Genomic DNA, 21,478 nt, shown 5'->3' with positions numbered 1-21,478 from the left:
GTGCTCGTTGTTGTGGTTCTGTTCGCCGAGCTGGGAATTTGTGTTGCAGACGTTTCGTCCCCTGTCTAGGTGACATCCTCAGTGCTTGGGAGCCTCCTGTGAAGTGCTTCTGTGATCTTTCCTCCAGCATTTGTAGTGGTTTGAATCTGTCGCTTCCGGTTGTCAGTTCCAGCTGTCCGTTGCAGTGGTCGGTATATTGGGTCCAGATCAATATGCTTATTGATTGAATCTGTGGCACACATCCACAGATTACAAAGACAGTAGCCAGTCCTTTTAACAGCCTAGGATGATGACTTTCAGAATTAATGACTTTCTGTTTCTGTCAATCTCTCACTCTCTTTTCTGTCTCACTCTCGCATGTGTTCTCTGTCTGTCTCTGTCTGTCTGTCTGTCTCTCTTTCTGTCTGTGCGTGTGTCTCTCTCTCTCTCTCTCTCTCTCTCTCTCTCTCTCTCTCTCGTGTGCTCTGTCTGTCTCATACTGTTTGTCTCTCTCTCTCTCTCTGTCATTCCACACACACACACACACACACACACACACACACACACAGTCGTTTTTTCTCTCACTCTCTTTCCATAGTTTTGCTGCCACCACCCCCACCTAATCTTTCTCAATTACTAAATCATTCCTTCCTCTTTGTATTACTGCAAACCCTGCATGTCCCTACGTTGCAGACCATAGTCTTCAGTGCTTTACTGTGTCTTCATATGCATCTGTTTCACCCTTTTATTTCTCCGTTACCTGCGCTCCCTCCTTCACTAATATTCTATGCATGCTTTGAAAGTCTCATAAAAATAAATCCTTTTGTTTATGCTTTCAGTATATTTTCTTAACTAACTCTGCGTGGTGCATTTTCTAGTTGAAAGGATCTACGTTAACTTCATTGTTTGAGTTTGGGAGATTTGTTTACATGTTGATTGTTTGGGCATATAGACCTAATGAGGTCAGGATTCTTTGGAACAAAATTTCAAGAGTTATTTCCAGCTTCTGCCTCAAACTATCCACAGGCACTCCCTCAGATGTAAGTTAGCAGTGCAAGTATTCCAGCAACACATTTTCAGCTGTGATCTCCAGCATCTGCAGTCCTCACTTTCTCCTCAAGTATTAGGATAACTAACCCACAGGGGGCAGTGGAGAATAAGTAATGCTGTATGGAAAAGGGTCTAGGGAAGTGACAGCGAAGACAATGTTGACAATTTAATTTAATACAAAAGGCATAACTACCAGATGGCTGGAAAACAACTCATGTAATTCCTGTATTTACAAAGTAAGAGAACATATAAACACAAAATATAATAATGCATATCCTTCTAAAGGCAGAATCTTGCTTAACATTGAAGTTTGAGAATTTTATTATGGAAAGAGTAGAGATAATGCAATGGATACAATTCATCAAGATTTTCAAATGCCTCGAAATGCCACATGCTAGACTGATGAATCATAAAGATTAGAGGTGGCAAAATTGATTTGTTTCTGGCTTCAAATTAAAGGGGGAACTGGAGTCAAATTCAGCGTGGCAGCAATGGGAAATTGTGTTCCACTAATATTAGTACGAGGATAAGTTCAAAATTTGGATTTACAGTTTGGATGTAGGAAACAGAAATACATCCTTCAAATTGAGTATAAGCCAAATTGAATGGATAATCAGTATTGAGGGTGACTACATTTCACTACAGGAGAATATTAGTAAACTTGCAGAAAAGGCTTCTAAATGGCAAATTAAGTTCAGAACACAAATGTGAGCTACTATATTTGGTAGGAAGAATGCGGAACACTTTTTGGAAGGTGCGAGTCTAGTGAGGTTAGAAGAAGAAAGGGATCTTTTGGTTAACCTCAGTTTAGCATTAAAGACATAACACGCAAAACAATCATTAGGCTTTAGTTTTAGTGGGACAGAATTGAAAAGTGAGCAAGTTATGCTAAATCTGTATTGAACTATTTTTAGACCACCTTTAGAATACTGTGCATACTAGAATGAGTATATAGAGGAACTGAAGATGGCCCACAGATCTTACAAGAAATGTGTGGATATGCATGTCACTGAAGAGTTAATAGACTGGATCTCTTTTTGTTCTCTTGGAAAAAATAAAACTGAGGGAAGATCTTTAAAAGTAAAAAAAGTTTTGCTGGCGGATCTAAAGAGACAATGTGACCTTTTATGGGGAAGAGGTGAACTAATGGTTGTGATGGTCATCGTATGTATGACGGTCATCAATGTACGATGGTCACCAAGAAATCAGAAGGAATGTCTTTACCGAGAGAGTGAGCTGATCGTGGAATTTTGCTACCCCAAGGTATAGATTAGACAACCAATTTTGATCGTTTTTCACGGGAAGATAAAAAAAATCTGAAGAAATAAAGAGCAGGGGGCTATTTTAACAGTTATTTGAAGTCGGAACCTCACTTGGAGTTTGAATGCTGGTGTGGGCATATAGATTGTGTAGCTAGTTTCAGTGACATAAATACGATACAACTATATAACAATAAACCTTAAAACTGAACTGTATTGTGTATAAATACTTAGAGGTTCAGCTACATTGTTTTTGTTTTAACAACAGGAACGGCTCGATTTTGCAATGAAAGAAATCATATTTGATCTACTTTGTGTCGGAAAGCCATCAAAAACATTTGCTATTAATCCAGAGGTAAGACCAGGATAGACTGTTGAATTTTTCCAATGACGTTTGGCAAATGAAGAAATAAGTATATCAGTTGAGGGAGCACATGTTTTTGGGATATTATGACCCATTGTGTTACGATAAGTTGTACTAACGTTTTGTGACATTTTCCCAATGAAATTAAAATCCAACTGGTAGCTGCTGTGATAAATGCTGGAACAATACATTGTTGCTCAAGCCCCACTATTACTTGTATCACAACATAAATTAAAAATGCTTTTTCCAGTTACTGAGGTGATCAATTAAATGCCTTCTCCATATTAGATTTTAAACAACAAAATATATCAACCAGGTTTCTTAACAAGCACAATTATTATTATCCAAACTAAGTTTATTCATTGAAAATTCAACAGTTAGTTTACAGAATGACAGTAATATCAAAGTATAAATGCTTATTAAAAAGCCAAAATAACTGAGGATGTTGTAATTCGGAAACAAAAGCAGAAGCTCAGCAGGTATGGCAGCATTTGTGGAGAGAAATCAGAGTTAATCCGGTGACCCTTGCTCAGAACTGATGGTAGCTAGGAAAATGTTTGTTTATATGCAGAAGAAAAGGGATAAGGAGTAAACAATAGGTGGGGATAGAGCCCAAAGAGAGAAGAATAGTTGGACAGACAAAGGAGTTGATAACGATCTGGTTAGGAGAGTAATTAGCTGTTAATGGAGATTGTTAGTGGCTAACAATAGGTCGTGTGTGTGGTAGCAGGTTAAGACATGGGAGAGTTTAGGCCCTGTAATTATTGAACTCTGTATTGAGTCCGAAGGGCTACAGGGTGCCAAAGCGGAAAGTGAGTTGTTGTTATTTTGGCTTATGCTGAGCTTTGTTGGAGCACTGCAGCAAACCTGAGACACAGATGTTGGCCAGGGAATAAGGTGGTGTGTTGAAGTGCAAGCCGACTGGAAGTTCAGGGTGTTTTTTGCGGACAAACTTAGATGTTCTGTGTAGCGGCCACCCAGTCTACACTTCGTTTCCCAATGTAGACGGGACCACGTTATGAGCAGTGAATATAGTAGATGAATTGTGAGAAGTGCAGGTAAAGTGCTGCTTTACCTGGAAGGTATGTTTGGGCCCTTGGATACTGAGGAGGGAGGAGGTAAGTGGACAGGTGTTGCACCTTCGGTGATTGCAGGGGAAGGTGCCTTGAGAAGTTGGGGGGTGATGTTGGGGGTGAAGGAAGAGTCCACCAGGGTGTCCCAGAGGAAACACTCCCTGCAGAAGGCAGACAAGAGTAGTGAGGGGAATATGAGCTGGCACTCAGCCTCTGCAATGTAGAGGTCATTCCACCAAATTATGACAGCACCACCCCTATTGGCAGGTTTAATAACAAAGTTGGGGTTGGATCTAAACATACTGCATGCACTCAGTTCAGAGGGAGATAAGGTGGATTGGGTTGGGGCCAGAGAAATTGTGGCGACCGATGTTAGGTCAACAATTCTCAATGAACAGATGGAGTGCAGGTAAAAGGTGAGCACCTTGGTGGTAGCGACCATAATTAGTTACGTTTACAATAGCAATGGGGAAAAGGCAATTATGATGCAATTAGGCAAGATTTAGGATGCATAGGATGGGGAAGGAAACTGCAGGGATGGACACACTTGAAATGTGCAGCTCATTCAAGGAACAGATACTGCGGGCCCTTGATAAGTATATACTTATCAGGCAGGGAGGTAGTGTTGAGAGAAGGAGCCATTGTTTACTAAAGAAGTTGAAGCTCTTATCAAGAGGAAGAAAGCTTATGTGACGATGAGATGTGAACACTCAGATAGTGGGCTTGAGTGCTCTAAGTTAACCAGAAAAGATCAAAAGAGAGGGCTAAGAAGAGCCAGAAGGGGACATGAGAGGTTGTTGGCAGATAGGATCACGGAAAACCCCAAGGCCTTCTGTAGGTATTTCAGGAATAAAAGAATGACTCGAGTAAGATTAGGGCCAATCAAAGATAGTAGTGGGAAGTTGTGTGTGGAATCTGAGGTCATGGGGAAGCGCTTAATGAATACTTTTCATCAGTGTTCACATTGGGAAAGAGCAATGTTAGTGAGAAACTGGAGATCCATGCTACAAGACTAGATGGGATTGAGGTTAACAAAGAGGAGGTTTTAGCAATTTTGGAGGACATGAAAATATATAAGACCCCTGGGCTGGATGGGATTTATCCTCGGATTCTCTGCAAAGCCAAGGAGGAGATTACAGAGCCTTTGGCTTTGATCTTTGTCGTCATTGTCGACAGGAGTAGTGCCAGAAGACTGGGGGGGTAGCAAATGTTGTTTCCTTGTTTAAGAAGGGGAGTTGGGTCAACCCTGGTAATTATAGGCCAGTGAACCTTACTTTGGTTGTGGGTAAGGTTTTGGAAAGGTTAAAAGAGAGAGGATTCATAATCATCTGGAGAGGAATAATTTGATAGTCAGCACAGTTTTGTGAAGGATAGATTGTGTCTCACTTACCTTTATTGAGTTCTTTGAGAAGGTGACCAAACAGCTGGATGAAGATAAAGCAGTTGATGTGGTGTATGTAGACGTCAGTAAGGCATTTGATAAGGTTCCACACAGAAGGCTATTGCACAAAACATGGAGTTTCGGGATTGAAGGTGAATTAGCAGTTTGGATTAGAAATTGCTAGCTGAAAGAAGACAAAGGTTGTTGATTGATAGGAAGTGTTCATCCTGGAGCTCAGTTACCAGTGGTGTGCCACAAGGATGTTTTGGGGCCACTGCTGTTTGTCGTTTCTTTTTTATAAATCATCTGGATGTGGGCGTAGAAGGATGGGTCAGTAAATTTGTGGATGACACGAAGGTAGGCAGAGTTGTGGATAGTGCCGAAGGTTGATGTGGATTGCAGAGGGACATAGATAAGCTGCAGAGCTGGGCTGAGAGATGGCAAATGGAGTTTAATGCGAAAAAATGTGAGATAGTTCACTTCAGAAGAAATAACAGGAATGCAGAGTACTAGGCTTATGGTAAAATTCTTGGCAGTGCAGATGACCACAGAGATCTGTGTCTGGGTGCATAAATCCCTGAAAGTTGCCAACCAGGTTGATAGGGTTGTTAAGAAGGCATATGGTGTGCTGGCGTTTATTGATAGGGGGATTGAGGTTCAGAGCCATGAGGTCATGCTTCAGCTGTACGAGACACTGCTAAGGCCGCACCTGGAGTATTGCATACAGTTCTGGTCACTCTGTTATAGGAACGATGTGGAAGCTTTGGAAAGGTTCAGAGGAGATTTGCTAGGATGTTGCCTGGTATGGATGGGAGGTCTTAGGAGGAAAGGTTAAAGGAACTGAGGCTGTTTTCATTGGAGAGAAGAAGGTTGAGAGATGACTTAATCGAGACGTGTAAGATAATCAGAGGGTTCGATAGGGTGAACAGTGAGAGCCTTTTTCCTTGGATCGTGAAGGCTAACAAGAGGGGACATAGCTTTAAATTGATGGGTGCTACATTTAGGACAAATATTAGATGTAGTTTCTTCACTCAGTAGGGGTGTGGAATGGCCTGCCTGCAACAGTAGTAGACTCACTGACGTTAAGGGCATTTAAGTGGGCATTGGACATACACATGAATAATAGTGAAATGGTGTAAGTTAGATGGGCATCAGATTATTTTCACAAATCGGCGCAACATCAAGGGCCAAAGGACCTGTACTGCGCTGTAATGTCCTATGTTCCAAAAGGCCAGAGGGACGGGTCCAAATGGAGGGAAAATGTTGGAACTGGACGAAGGAATCTGTGGGACGGGGAGAGGACTCTTGCCCAAAGAAATGGGCATGGATTTGAAGACGATAGAAGAAGATGGAATACTTATCCCTCTAAATATCGCAAAGACAAACGCGCAGATTCTTCAGGAATAGAAAAAGAAAGATTTCTTGACAGAGATTTGCATCCTGAACAAAAGCACTTAAACAGGTTATTCTCAAAGTTAGAAGGATCAAATCTAGAATGTTCCAGAGTCAGCACCTCTGATGTTCTGCACTTGTGGTCATGCACTGTTGTCTCTAAAGTCTTAGAGACACAGCTTGCTCAGGGAATACAACCTTGAGATGTTCCTTCAATCACACTTGCAAAAAAATAACAAGTATCACCCTAACCACACAAGGTTTTTTTTATTGTCTGTGATGGGAGAGGTCAGATGGGCAATTTGATCTAGGCACACCTAGCTCCAACTTCGCTAGTTCGAAACAAACTATCCTCCAACTGAGCTACATAAAACAAGAACTTACATAAGACATTCACTGTTGAAAACAGCCCCAGCAAGCCTCGAAAGTAACTTGAACAGTTAGCTCGAGTCACAAAAACATAAAAACTAGGAGTAGGCCTCTCAGCCCTTTCAGCCAGCTGTGCCATTCATTAGGGTCATGGTTGATTTTCTATCCCACTTTCTTCTCATACCCCTTGATTCCAGTAAAATCTAAAACTTTATCTCTTTCTTGAATATATTCAGTGACTTGGCCTCTGCAACATTCCGTGATAGAGAGATCTACAGGTGCACTATTTTTGAGTAAAGAATCTTTTCCTCATCCTGAGACTCTGTCCCCTGATTCTCGGCTCCCAAATCAGGGAAATTGACTTCCCTGCATCTTGTCTGTCCAGCCTTGATTGAATTTTATATGCTTCAATCTGGTTCTCTGTCATTCCATCTCAACTCTAGTTAAACAGGGCCTGTATTCACTGATCTTTCCTTATTGGTCATGCCAAGTATCAGCCGAGTGAACTCTCTGCAATACCTCTTTGGTAAATATGTTGTTTGCTTATTGTGCCCCCTGCATGGTGAGCTTTCTGCTTGCCGCTGTGGTAAGGACTGCATGGTGGGGCGAGGTTCTTAAGTGGGTGCTAGGCTAACCGAATCCTCGCCCTTCACCTTTCCATCTGATTAAATGACTCTCCACTACCAAACTTGCCATCAGGCTTGGTACAAGTTTTCATCCATTGTTTTAACGTATTCTTCCCATCACAATGATAGAATTTTGAGCCCAAAAAGACATTCTCTCACCACAGATGTGGCCCTGACCTGCTATCTTTATGCAGCACTTAGTTTTAAAATACAGTATCCAGATATCCAGTATCCACAGTACTTTATGTTCATCTTTGCTTGCTGCTGTGCATTTGGCAATCTAACCTCACCCGTTTGCCCCAATACGTTCCCACTTTGTCTTTTCAAAATGTCAAATACTGTGGATTATTTAGATCCCAACCTTGGCTTTTACATCAAAGTAATTCGTCTCTCTTTGTGCCATTAATTTGCCATCTTATTATACACCCCTTATATATTCAGATAAGGAACCTTTAATTTTACCATTTTGCTACCCTTCTATGTCCGAATCATAAACAGTTTGCATTGTTTGCTTCTAGATCACTGTTGTGGACAATAATTGTTGCAGGGTAATTTCAGGCATTACACATTTGTTGTTTTTGCCTCAGCTGGCACCATTGAGTGTTGCCCATGGAAATATAGTGAGTGCAATCCAGGGTGCAGTGTAAACCAATTGGAGGAATAAATTAGTAAAACATGTATCATCGAAAACTTTGTTTAAATCAAATGTTTTTCCATGCCACGATACATGTCTGCACACTAATTGTAGGTGCAAACTTGTTTTTATCAAATGCTTTTATATAGAAGAATCAATTTTGTGCCATAGTTATATTCCCAGAAGTGCAGTGATATTGTGTTGATATTTAGTTAAAAGATGAAATAAGAACAAAACTGGAAATTTTGAATCTTTCATTCATGAACACTTGCTCTTTGGGCAAGGAAATAATCTTGAAACTGGAGCAAAGCTGCTATCTTGATTTTATTGAACTGTCCAGTCAGTAGTTTAAGACTGTTTCATTGTTATTTGATTGAAATAGTTTTTAAACTATTCATTCAAAACTAGTGAAGATAAAACTAGTGATAAAAGATCCAATTCAATTTTTGCCACAAGTTGAGTCAGGTTTGACTATGATTAAATTTGAAAGAACTGACAATTTCTCCTTGTTACATATTTCTGTTGCAGAGAATGAACATAGGTTTGAGAGCATTTCTAGTAATTGCAGATAGTTTGCAACAAAAGGATGGAGAGCCTCCAATGCCAACAACAGGAGTTGTCCTTCCATCAGGAAGTACATTGCGAGTAAAGAAAATCTTCCTGAACAAAACCCTCACAGACGAAGAAGCTAAAGTGATAGGTTGGTTTATATACTTGGACATATGTTTTTGTGTATGTTCGTCTCTCTTTTTGTCTCGGTGAAGACTCTTTTTGTATTTTTGTTTGAAATATGCTCCTCTATTTCATGTGCACGCAATTGTCATAAATGAGCTGTTGGTTTATCATCACTGTGTGCATTTTAATTGCCCAGTTCTGAAATAATGAGCTGGAGCTTGAACAGAATTTGCTGGTTGAGATGTCTTGAATGAAGATGTAGTTAATACCTAAAACAGGAGAATGACTGCTTCTACCATGTGGATTCAAGTAATTGATTGATAAGTAAACTGCACCAAAAACACAACAACAGGGCCAAGTGTCCATTGGTTACTTTAATGACCTGGGCAGATTTGTCTGAAGGTGTTCATAACACTATAATTTAAAGTGTGAGGTATTCCAATATCTAGTTAAGCATATGTTTCATCGAACTGTTGTTTTAAGACACCAATCACTTCATTCAAAGTAGTCATCTCTTGTAAGACTAGTTACGAGATGAAATTGGTGGTATTGGTGTCATTCTGCCAATTTTGCTGGTGTAAGAGCATTTGGCCAATTACTTGTTCTGAGGAAGGGTCACCAGCACCAAAACGTTAACTCCCTGATTTCTCTCGACAGATTTTGAGCTTTTCCAGCAACTTTTGCTTTTGTTTCTGATTTACAGCATCAACAGTTCTTTTGGTTTTTACTTATTTTGTTAGTGTTACAATTCAAACAAGATTCCAAGATGGTGTTAATCATGGATTTCCTGTAATCAGTTGTATTTGTTTATCTTGTTCATTTGCACTTCTGAACTTGAGAACAAATGTGACGTACCAGTGCAAAGTGATGAGCGATCTGCAATGATGGAAGTGCTGACCACTTTTAGGCAGGTTTCAACATCAGGCTCCAATTGCCTGCACTTGTGGGTGCAAAAGATAGCATGACACTTTTGGACATAAGTGGAGGATATAACTCTGATGTCCTGGCTTTTTTGGCTGATTTTGCTGACACCGAGGAACACGTGTGGCATGCTGCAGGGAGATGCTTGTTGAGCAAATGAAATCTTTTGATGAGCAGTCACTTTTGTCCTGTAGGAAACATGGTAACCTATGTGTAATCCACAAATAGAAATATGATAACAACCAGATAATCAGCTCTTTTTCTGATCAGGAGGAGGGTTGTGAGGTTGGATTGGGGAGAAAGCCAGGCACGAGTACAGGGTGGGGACAAGAAAGGGAGAAGTATCCCTCCTTCACCATTCTTGGAGGTCTTTTCTGCTGCCAAACTCTTCCCTCCCACCCCTCTTCATCCCCTTCCCGCCATGCTACTTTCCCTTCCTCCCTTTCATGGTGCAGGATGACCTTACTTTACGTCAGGTTTTCAGGAACCAATTCATGGTGTAATGCTAAATAGTGAGTTTTAGCTTCTTAACTCCCTTCCAAGACTCCTTGCGCTCCACCGAACTCAGACATAGTTCTCTCAAGCCAAATGTGGGAGTTACATGGGAATGATCAGGCAACCAGCAGTGACAGTGAAAAAGAACAGCATGCATATGCAAATTGAACACAGTGCATCCAGCAGAACTAGGAAAATCATAAACCATAAATTAGCCAAAATGAATTATCGTGATAAATTCTAATTCTTCATGATCACATAGCAAAATGAGCAGAACAAGGCTTCATTAGCTATAAAGTATTTTTTGACATTTGGGCAGTTATGAACAGTACTATGTAAATGCAAGTCTATCCTTTTTGTTTTGCAATCTGATGGCTATATATTGCATAAGACTCCTGTCAGTGGAGGGTTTTCCTTTCAGTTTTATGAAGGCTCCTTGATACTGCACCTTGTCAGGCTGCCTTTATGTCATAGACAGTCAATTTCACTTCACCTCTGAAATTCAGTTATTTTCCTCGTATTTAGAGAATGGTTGGAATTTAGGTTAGAGCTGAGTGGTCCTATTGGAACACAGCTTGAGGGCTGGTGAATAAGTGCCATTGATACCTTCTGTCCCTTTGAGGATTGAGACCAATAAGGCAGCAATTGACCAGATTTTGCTTTTTGTGAACTACCTCAACAATTTTTTTACATGGTGAGACATGTGCTAGTGTTGTCGCTGCATTGGAATAGCTTGCCTAGGGACAAATTTTGACCTGCATATCAGTTTTCACCATTATACCTGGAACATTTCTGACTTTGCAAAAAGTTGCCCAATAAGATTTTATAATACATTTAGCAGATGCTTTCTATTTTCTGACATTGTTTACATCTGGCATCAATTCAAGAGGATTGCCTTGTGTGTATAGCAATGAAGTCAGCAAACTGGGTTATCACACTGAAGCATCTTTACAGCAAACCAGCAAGCTAAAACACTGAATTGTTTACTCTTAATTGAAGTTATCAGGCAGCAAATTAGATTTAAGATTGAAGCTAAGATTTTGTAAACAATAACTTCTGACATTTGTGGATTTTTAATCGTGGAGAAATTTGATATTACATGAATACATGTATTTTAATCAACCTGTTTACATGTGTTATGACACATCTCTGGAGCAAGTGGGCCTTGAAACTCAGGCCTTCTGAGTTAAGGACATTATCACTGTGCCTCTAAAGCCCCAAGTTCTACAAATATAAGGATAGCATTTCAAAGCCATTCATTATGTTAGCTGTCATGACGAAGTTAGTATGTCATTATAATCTATCTTACAGTTCCTTCAATAAAAACAAAAGAAATTTCTGGAAAATGTCAGCAAGTCAGAACAGTTTTGAAGAAGGATTACTGGACCCAAAACTACCACTGCTGGCTGTGCATTCTAAACACTCACCACTTTGTGTAAAGAACCTACCTCTGATATCTCCGCTAAACCTTTCTCCAATCACCTTAAACCTATGCCCTGTCGTGCTAGCCATCTGTGCCCTGGGAAAACATATTTGGCTATCCACTCAAACTATGCCTCTCATCATCTTATACACCTCTATCAAGTCACCTCTCATCCTTCTTCACTCCAATGAGAAAAGCCTTAGCTTCCTCAACCTTTCTTCATAAAACATGCCCTCCAATCCAAACAGCATCCTGGTAAATCCCCTCTGCACCCTCTCTAAAGCTTCCACATCCTACAATAAGGTAACTAGAACTGAACACCATATTCCAACTGTGGTCTAACCAGGGCTTTATAGAGCTGCAGTATAACCTCGTGGCTGTTAAACTCAGTCCCCTTGCTAATGGAAGTCAACACATCGTATATGTTCTTAACAAACCTATCAACTTGGGTAGCAACTTTGAAGGATCTATGGACATGTACCCCAAGATCCTCCTGTTCCTCCATACTACCAAGAATCCTGCCTTTAATCCTGTAATCTGCATTCAAATTTGACCTTCCACAATGAATCACTTCACAGTTTTCCACTTTGAATTTCATCCGCCACTTCTCAGCCCAGCTCTGCATTCTGTCAATGTCCCATTGCAACCTACAACAGCCCTCCACACTATCCACAATTCCACCAACCTTCATGTCATTGGCAAACTTCGTCATCAAAGTTATTTATAAAAATCACAAAGAGCAGAGGTCCTGGAATAGATCCCTGCAGTAAAGCACTAGTCACCAAGCTCCAGGCTGAATACTTTCCATCTGCTGCCACCCTCTGTCTTCTATGGGCCAGCCAATTCTGTATCCAGACAACCAAATTTCCCTGTATCTAATGCCTCCTTACTTTCTGAATGAGCTTGCCATTGGGAACCTTATCAAACACCTTGCTAAAATCCATATACATCCACTGCTCTACCTTCATCAATGTGTTTTGTCAGATCCTCAAAGAATTCAGTAAGGTTTGTGAGGCATAACCTGCCCCTCACAAAGCCATGCTGACTATCTCTAATCAAGCTATGCTTTTGCAAATAATTATAAATCCTGTCTCTCAGAATCCTCTCCAATAATGTGTCCACCACCAACGTAAGACTGACTGTTCTGTAATTCCCAGGGTCATCCCTATTCCCTTTCTTGAACCAAGAAATAATATTTGTCACCCTCAAATCACCTAGTCCTACACCAGTGGACAGTGAGGACACAAAGGTCATCAACGAAAGCGCAGCAATCTCTTCCTTCGCTTCCTGTAGTAACCTTGGATATATCCCCTCTGGCCTGGTCACTTATCTATCCTCAAGTTTTTTCGAAGTTTCCCACGCATCTTCCTCTTTAACATCAACCTGTTTAAGTGTATCAACTGTTTCACACAATCCTCACAAATGACAAGGTCCCTCTCAGTTGTGAATACTGAAGCAAAGTATTCATTAAGCACCTCCCCTACCTCCACTGACTCCAGGCTCAAGTTCCCTCTATAATCCCTGATCAGCCCCACTCCCACTCTAGCCTTCCTCTTGTTCCTCACATAAAGCTAGAACGCCTTGGGTTTTTCCTTAATCCTACCCACCAAGGCTTTTTCATGCCCCGTTCTGGCTCTCCTAAGTCCATTCTTCAGTTCGTTCCTGGCCCTCTAGAGCCTTGTCTGATCCTTGCTTCCTTCTTCCTCTTGACTAGATGTTCCACATCTCTTGTTATCTAAGGTTCCTTCACCCTACCATCCCTTCCTTGCCTCAGTGGGACAAACCTATCCAGCATTCAGAGCAAGTGCTCCCTGAACAACCTCCACATTTGTGTTGTGCATTTCCCTGAGAATATCTGTTACCAATTTATCCTCCACAGTTCCTGCCTAATGGTGTTGTAATTCCCACTCCCTAAATTAAATACTTTCCCACACCGTCTGCTTCAATCCCTGTCCATGAATGTAGCAAAGGTCAGGGAGTTGTGATCACTATCACTGAAATGCCCTCCCACCAAGAGATCTAACACCTGACCTGTTTCATTGCCGAGCACCAAATCCATCATGGTCTCCTCTCTAGTCAACCTATCTGCATATTGAACTAGGAATCCTTCCTGGACAAACCTGATAAAATCTGCTCCATCCAATTTGCACTAAGGAGGTTCCAGTCAATATTAGGAAAGTTGAAGTCACCCATGACAACAACCCTGTTGCTTTTGCACCTTTCCAAAATCTGTCTCCCAATCTGCTCCTCTGTGTCTCTGTTGCTAGTGGGGTGTCTATAGAAAACTCCCATTAGAAATCAACAAATTTATTGGTTTGTATGCTGTGTGTGTCTTTAACAGAATTACTGACATCAGTTTTCATTTTAAGCTGTGAATTTGCAGAGTACTAAGTTGCTGTTGGTGTCTGAGGAATGCAGACAGTCCGTATTTACTACTGCAAAATTCAGACCTTTATATTTTTCAAGTGTAGAAGCCAGAGTAACATATTTTTAAGTAATTTCTCATACATACAACATTTTTAATAATTACCAATACATCCATCTTCAAAAAGTTACTTTTTTATTTTCACTTTAAATGCTATCTGCTCTATCTGTCACTTGTAATATAGTTTCAAGCAGATTTCCTTCGAAACATTTCTCCTTTGCTTCATGCTTTTGTTGTTAAAAATTTGAACAAAGTACTATTGTAACAGTGCCAAATCATCTTTCTCCATAGGGATGTCACTTTACTATCCACAAGTGAGAAAGGCTCTTGATTGCATTCTCAGACATTTGGACAAGGAGGTGGGAAGATCGATGAGTATGACTAATGTACAAATGTCCAACAAAGAGCCTGAAGATATGATCACGTAAGGACTGGAAACATGAACTTGTTTTTAAAGAAATTCCATAGGTTAAACATTTTTGGAAATGTGAACATTAGTAGCAACTAACATGCTTTCAGTTATAGTTTTAGTACGGCCAGAAATCTTTTTGATGAAATACTTTCATGTGGAATCATGGAATAATACGACATAGAGGAAAAAGTGAGGATTGCAGATGCTGAAGAGTCAGAGTTGATAAAGTGTTGCACTGGACAAAGCAAGAGACTCGATGTTTCAGGCAGGGGATTGGGGAGTGGGAAGAGGGCTGAGAAATAAATAGGGGGAGGAGGAGGTGAGGCTGGGGAAAAGATAGGTGTGATGCAGGTAGGAGGTGAATGTGATATGTTGGTGGGAAGGTTGGAGCAGATAGGTGGGAAGGAAGATGCACAGGTAGGTCTGGTCAAGAATCAGAGGATTGGATCTGGGATGAGATGGGGAGGGGGGAGGTTTCATCAAGGTAGCTGTGGGAATCTGTGGGTTTGAAATAAATGTCAGTGTTGAGTCGGTCGCTGGAGACAGAGGGGTCCAGGAAGGAGAGATTGGTGTCAGTGATAGTTCAGGTGAATTTGAGGTCAGGGTGGAAGGTGTTTAAGCTCCTCGCGGGAGCATGAGGCAGTGCCAATACAGTCATCCATGCAGCAAAGGAAAAGGTTGTGGAAGGTGCCAGTGTAGTGGTGGAAGAGGGACTGTTCCATGTTCCTCCAAAAAGAAAGATGAGCGGGGACCCATGCAGGTACCCACAGTCACCCCTCTGGTTTGTAGGAAGTGGGAGGATTCAAAGGAGAAGTTCTTAAGAGTGAGCACCACTTCCACCAATTGAGAGTGTTGGTGAAGGGGGACTGTTTTCGTTGGCAGGAGAAGAAAAAACAGGGCTTTTAGGCCTTCCTCATGGGAGATACAGGTGTAGAGGGACTGAATGAAGATGAAGTGCTGAGGGCCGGGGAATCAAAAGTCATGAAGGAGGTAGAGGGCGTGGGTGGTGTGTCGAACATATGTGGGGAGTTCCTGGACCTAGGGTGACAGGTTGGAGTCATGATAAGTGGAGATAAGTTTGGTGCCGCCGGAGCAGGCGGAGACCATCAGTCGTTTGGGGCAGTCAGGTTTGTGAATTTTTGGGTAAAAGATTGAACTGGGCTATGTGGGGTTGGGGATCTTGGAGGTTGGAGGCTATAGGTGGGAGATCACCTGAGGTGATGAGGTTGTGAATGGTCTGGTCTTGGATGTGATGGCTTGTAGATGGGAGGTGCAGTCATGTTTGAGGGGGCGGTAGTTGGAGATGTCAGCGAGTTGGTGTCTGGCCTCAGCGATGTAGAGGTCAGTGCCCCATATTATCACCGTGCCTCACTTGTCAGCTGGCTTGATGGTGATGTTGGGGTTAAACAAAGGGAGTGGAGGGTTGCGTATTGTGAGGAGGGGGGGGGTAGGTTGGAGTGGGTGAGAAGGGTAGAGAGATTGAGGCAGTTAATGTCACAGCGGCAGTTGGATCTGAAGTGGTCGAGGGAGGGGAAGAGGCCAGTATGGGGTGTCCAAGAAGTTGGAGTTTGTTGGAGTAGGGAGAAAGGTGGGTGGAAGCCAAGAATGCAGGCGATGGGGAGAAAAAAAAAAGAGTTCAACATTGCATGTGCAGAATTCATTGACATGGGGACTAGTGGAATGAAGCTAAGTCCTTCGCTGAGGACAAACGTTTGCCCTCAGTGAGGAGGAGGTCTGAGGAGATGGTAAATACCCAGCAGACTTGGGGCTGGGGTCAGGTGTTGAGCTGGAGTGGGGTGGAGACTGTCACTGGAGTGGGAGTGCGTGGGAGCGGTCATGTAATCGGTGGCGATGTCAGTAATCACGCGACTGGCAGTGTCTGTGGAGGCACCATGGATGATGGCATCAACAGAAGTGACGGCGTTGGCGGCAGGGGTGGACATGATGTTGATAATGGCACCGAGGGCGGAATAGACATCAGTGGTGGCAGTGGGGGTAGAATTGGTGGTAGTGGCAACAATGTCAATTTGACATTGGCGGCGGCCACAAGAGTGGCATGATCTGCACTGACCACTGGAGTGACATCAGCGACTGTGGCCGTAGTGGCAGCTGAAGTAGCTGCATGGTTAATGGTGTCCAGTGGATTCCAGAGGAGGCCGGGGATGGATTCTGGAGTAGTCGAGGAGGCCCGGGTTTGGAGATAAGTGTGAAAGAGTTTAGCTTATTTACGTTCCTTGATGTCAGATAAGCTGGAGGAAAAAGCACTGGTTGTGGGTGAAGAATAGTAGAGGTCTATTGCAGATCTGGGAGAGGCAGGCCCTGAGCTGGGGCAGGGCTGACTGTAAAGAGACTGCTTTGATGTTGGAAAGCTCAGTCAACAATGATTCTGTGAGTTTTTCTATGACATCATGTAGTGGGTGTTATGCTACACACATTGTCACTGGCAATTTTCAAACCCATTTTTGACAATCTTTAAGATTACCACTTTGTCCAATATCAGTTTTCCTGCAGTCTTGTCTCTGGGCGGTGTTCCTGCAACCCATGGTATAGGCAACTACCTTCGCAGAGCTGAGGTAGCTGATCTGTTCCTCCCTGGGGGTGGGGAGGGTTGTCACAATCTGGTATCACCAGGGCATTATACTTCCTTTCAGTCTGCAAAGCCACATTCACTACTCAGGTTTTCTGTCTGTTTGTTAACTTCATATCACCTTGACAGTGTCCCTTTAACTCCATATACTTTAATTTTGTCAACAACTTTCTTATGCGGTACTTAATTAAAAGCCTGTTGAAAGTCTATTTCATCAACTAATTAAATCCAAGAAGAGCCAAACACACAGTTTTCTTTTAACAATCCATGATAACTTTGAGTTATTTTCCATGTTCACTGAAGGGTCTAATGCAGATTGGTTTTTGTTTGCAGCCAGGTGCATTAGTTAAGAGCAATTTGATGTTATCGTGAATGCCTTTTGCATCAGTGTGTGCAGAATCAGGTTTTTAGATTGTATCTAATTTGTTTGAGTTGATTGTTCTTCCATGCTTCTATGAAAGAAGGCTAATCATAAAGCATTCTGTTGCCTTCAAAGCCTCCATGTCTGTCGTCCGTTAGGAAACCTTCAGCAATGTGTTTATTCAAGGCCACTGAAATTCCCAATATCCTTTGCTGTCTTAAGCTGTATGTTTGATTTGCTTCTATTTAATGAAGAATTATAGCATGGCTTAGTGAATGCTTCCACCTTTGTTTCAGTTCAGCTGGAGTTGAACTGTTGGCTCTAAGTTCTTTGAGGAATATCTCTAAATAAAATTTGAGTATTTAATTTTTAACCTATTGCAGTCATAAGCTGAGTTGTATTGTAAGTAAGTTACGTTGTGTTCAGTTGTGAACTGCAAATGTCATGTAAATGTATTGTAAGTCATTATGATTATAGGTTACTGCAGATGAAATTTGCCATAATGACATTTTTGTGGCAAAATAAGGCTGGGATTGTTTCCTTACAGAGCAGAAGTGGGTACTGCAGATGCTGGAGATTAGAGTCAAGATTAGAGTGGTGCTGGAAAAGCACAGCAGGTCAGGCAACATCCGAGGAGCAGGAAAATCGACGTTTCAGGTTAAAGCCCTTCATCAGGTTTTTATATTGTACCTAATTTGTTTGAGTTGATTATTCTTTCATGCATTCTGTGATGAAGGGCTTTTGGCCGAAACATCGATTTTCCTGCTCCTCGGATGCTGCCTGACCTGCTGTGCTTTTCCAGCACCACTCTAATCTTGACATTGTTTCCTTATAGCAGATGGGTTCAGGGGAAATTTGATGGAGGTATTCAAAACATTTTAAAATGTAGATAGGAGGAACTGTTGCCACAAGGAGCATGACCAGAGGAAATAGATTTAAGATAATTGCACATAAAATGTCCAGGGTGGGTGGAATGAGCAGTTGTTTTATGGCCTGGACTGTATACCCTGTAAGTGTGATAGCAATAGACAGAGCAAACTTTCAAAAGGCAGTTAACTATTCCAGTGTAAAGAAAGGTAAGCATATCTTACAATTAGCAGACCAATATATGAAAACAATTAATTTCAGCAACTTCCTTTGAAAATCAGGAAAGAATGACGAAGAAAAGTGAGGGAGGAAGTGGTGTATGAGAGAAAGTTAGCAAGAATTTCATTGAATCCCTAGTATGGAAACAGGCCACTCAACCTAACAAGTCCACAACAACTTTCTGACAAGCATCCCACCCAGACTCATCCCCCATACTCTATTTCTGTAACCCTGCATTTCCCATGGCTAATCCACCTAACCTACATGTCATTGGACTGTGGGGGGAAACCAGAACACCCAGTAGAAACCCACGCAGCCATTGGGAGAACATGCAAATTCTACCCAGACATTTGCCCAAGACTGGAATTGAACCCAGGACCCTGGCACTGAGAGGCACCAGTGCTGACCACTGAGCCGCTGTGCTGCCTAATATAAAGAGAAATATAAAAACAGGTCATAATAGTTATATAATTCTTTCAGTGTAAGTAAGGGGAACGTTGGGCGGCACGGTGGCTTAAGTCGTTAGCACTACTGCCTCACAGCACCAGGGACCCGCGTTCAATTCCCACCTCGGGCAAATGTCTGTGTGGAGTTTGCACATTATCCCCGTGTCTGCGTGGGTTTCCTCCGGGTGCTCCGGTTTCCTCCGACAGGCCAAAGATGTGCAGGTTAGGTGGATCGGCCATGCTCAATTGTCCGTAGTGTTAGGAACGTTAGTCAGGGTAGGTTGCTCCTCAGAGGGTCGGTGTGGACTTGTTGGGTCGAAGGGTCTGTTGCCACACTTGGAGGGTGCTGAGGAAGTGTTCAGGGTGATGGAGGAATGGACCAAAGTGTCAAGGAGGCATGTTCTCTGTGGGATATTGACAGTGGAGCAGAAGGAAGATGGTTTTTGATGGCGATATCCTGTTGGAAATGGCAATGGATGATCTTTTGAATGTGGAGACTGGTGGGATGGAAAGCGAGGACAAGAGGAAGCCAATCATTGTTCTAGGAGGGAGGGAAAGTGGTGAGAGCGCACGAGGAGGAAATGGTTTGGACACGCCTGAGGGCCACAATAGGGTAGAGGGGAGAGTGCTTGGTAAAGTGAAAAAGGAGGATATCTTCCAACTATCCTGATAAAGGGTAATATCGTCGGCAATATTCCGGGTGAGAACAGGACGTAGTACCGATGACATAAAGCCTGAGTAAAAGAAGTAATGTTCCACATACCCCATAGAGAGACAAGTATAACAGGGCACGCCTTTGATTTGGAGAAAATGAAATGAGTTCATGATTCAACATGAGAACAAGCTCAGCCAAGCAAAGGAGGCTGGTGGTGAATGGAGGACTACGTAGGCCTCTTTTCATGGAAAAAGCAGACTGTCTTCAGACTGTCCTGGTGGGAAATGGACATATTGAAGGATTACACATCCATGGTGAAGTGAAATGGAGGTGGCTGAAAGTTGTAGACCCAACATAAAGCATCAGAATAATGACAAATATAAGTTGAAACCGACTGAGCAACATATAAAAATATAGCCAAGACAGGAAGAAATAAGACCATTGAAGCAGGAATTTGCTGAAAAGATAGGTCTGCTCAGGCATCCACTAGTGGATTTTGGAAAGGAGGTAGAAGGAGGCTGTGTGAAATTGGGAGACTGCAGGGAGGAAACTGTGGACGGGAGCTCTCCAGGGGAGATCAGTGACAGTCCTTGAAATAATACTGGATGCTGAAACAAAAATGCAAATTTCTGGAGAAACTCAGCAGGTCTAGCAGCTTCTGTGGAGAAAAAGCAGAGTTAATGTTTTGGGTGCAATGACTCAGTTCTAGACCTGTTGAGTTTCTCCAGCAATTTCTGTTTTTGTTTTTGTTTCAGGTTTCCAGCATCTGCAGTATTTTTTGTTGTGGATGCTTGTTTCCCCTCATGGAAGAGACAGGAAGTAGAGGAAAAATTTTAAAAATAAGGCCTCTCTCATTTAAGGTGGTGGTGAGGACATAGCTTTGCTCTAAGGGAGAGGCGGTGGCCTAATGTTGTTAATATCTTTAGACTATTAATCCAGACGCCCAGGAGGTTCAAGTCCCACAATGGCAGATGGTGCAATTTGAATTAAATATACATTTGGAATTAAGAGTCTAATGATGACCATGAAACTATTGTCAATTGATGCGGGAGAAGCCCATCTGCTTCATTAATGTCTTTGAGGGAAGGAAACTGCATCCTTACCTCATCTGGTCTACATGTGACTCCAGACCCTCAGCACAGTGGTTGACTTTCAACTGCTCTCTGAGCAATTAGAGATGGCCAGTAAATGATGGTCTAACCAGGAACACCCACATCCCATGAATGAATGAATACAAAAAGAGGTTCATGAATCTCTGAAGCTTTTCATTGAATATTTTTAAGCCATGATGTTGAGGTGCTGGTGTTGAATTGGAGTAGGGGCTCAGCTCTGAAAGCTTATGATTTCAAATAAACCTGCTGGACTATAACCTGGTGTCGTGTGACTTCTGGATACTTTTAAGGCAGTGATAGCTTCTTGATTAACAAAGCAGTTGAGGGTATGGATGGAGGCAGAAAAGTGTATTTGAGGCCACAATCCGATTTGGCGTGATTTTGTCAATGTTGGCGAAGTCACAAGACACTGAATGTGTTAACGCTGCTAATTTCTCTGTTTGTACGTTTAATGTTTTTAATATTTTCATGTTTTTAATAGGGGTGAACGAAAACCTAAGATTGATCTCTTCCGGACATGTGTGGCTGCTATTCCGAGGTTGATTCCTGATGGCATGAGTAGGGCAGAACTTGTTGAACTCTTGGCAAGGTGATGCACTTTATTAGAAAAAAACTGATAATGCATGTTAGATTTTACATGCTGAATCCCAGGTCATTCAAAAAAATGCAAGGTTTGAACCAACGTTTTTATTCGCAGAGAATAAGTTGCCTACGAATGCATGTTGCTAAATAACAAGCAGAAATAAGTCGTGT

The 21,478-nt window shown here is 42.0% G+C and overlaps 1 protein-coding gene across 13 annotated transcripts in view; it reads left to right on the top strand.

Moving 5' to 3' along the window:
* The window catches only part of fryl (furry homolog, like), a 467,472-nt gene that overhangs the window by 236,868 nt on the left and 209,126 nt on the right, over positions 1-21,478 (top strand). For all 13 annotated transcript variants that reach the window (XM_072569022.1, XM_072569030.1, XM_072569038.1 and 10 more), the window contains 4 exons: positions 2,557-2,643; positions 8,656-8,827; positions 14,358-14,490; positions 21,207-21,314. In XM_072569022.1, coding sequence (XP_072425123.1) covers positions 2,557-2,643; positions 8,656-8,827; positions 14,358-14,490; positions 21,207-21,314 — 500 coding nt within the window. The remainder of the gene's footprint in view (positions 1-2,556; positions 2,644-8,655; positions 8,828-14,357; positions 14,491-21,206; positions 21,315-21,478) is intronic.

The sequence above is a fragment of the Chiloscyllium punctatum genome, chromosome 1, assembly GCF_047496795.1.
Source record: "Chiloscyllium punctatum isolate Juve2018m chromosome 1, sChiPun1.3, whole genome shotgun sequence".
NCBI classification, from domain to species: domain Eukaryota; kingdom Metazoa; phylum Chordata; class Chondrichthyes; order Orectolobiformes; family Hemiscylliidae; genus Chiloscyllium; species Chiloscyllium punctatum.
Note: the sequence above shows the minus strand (reverse complement) of the source record. Positions and strands in the feature narration are given on the sequence as shown.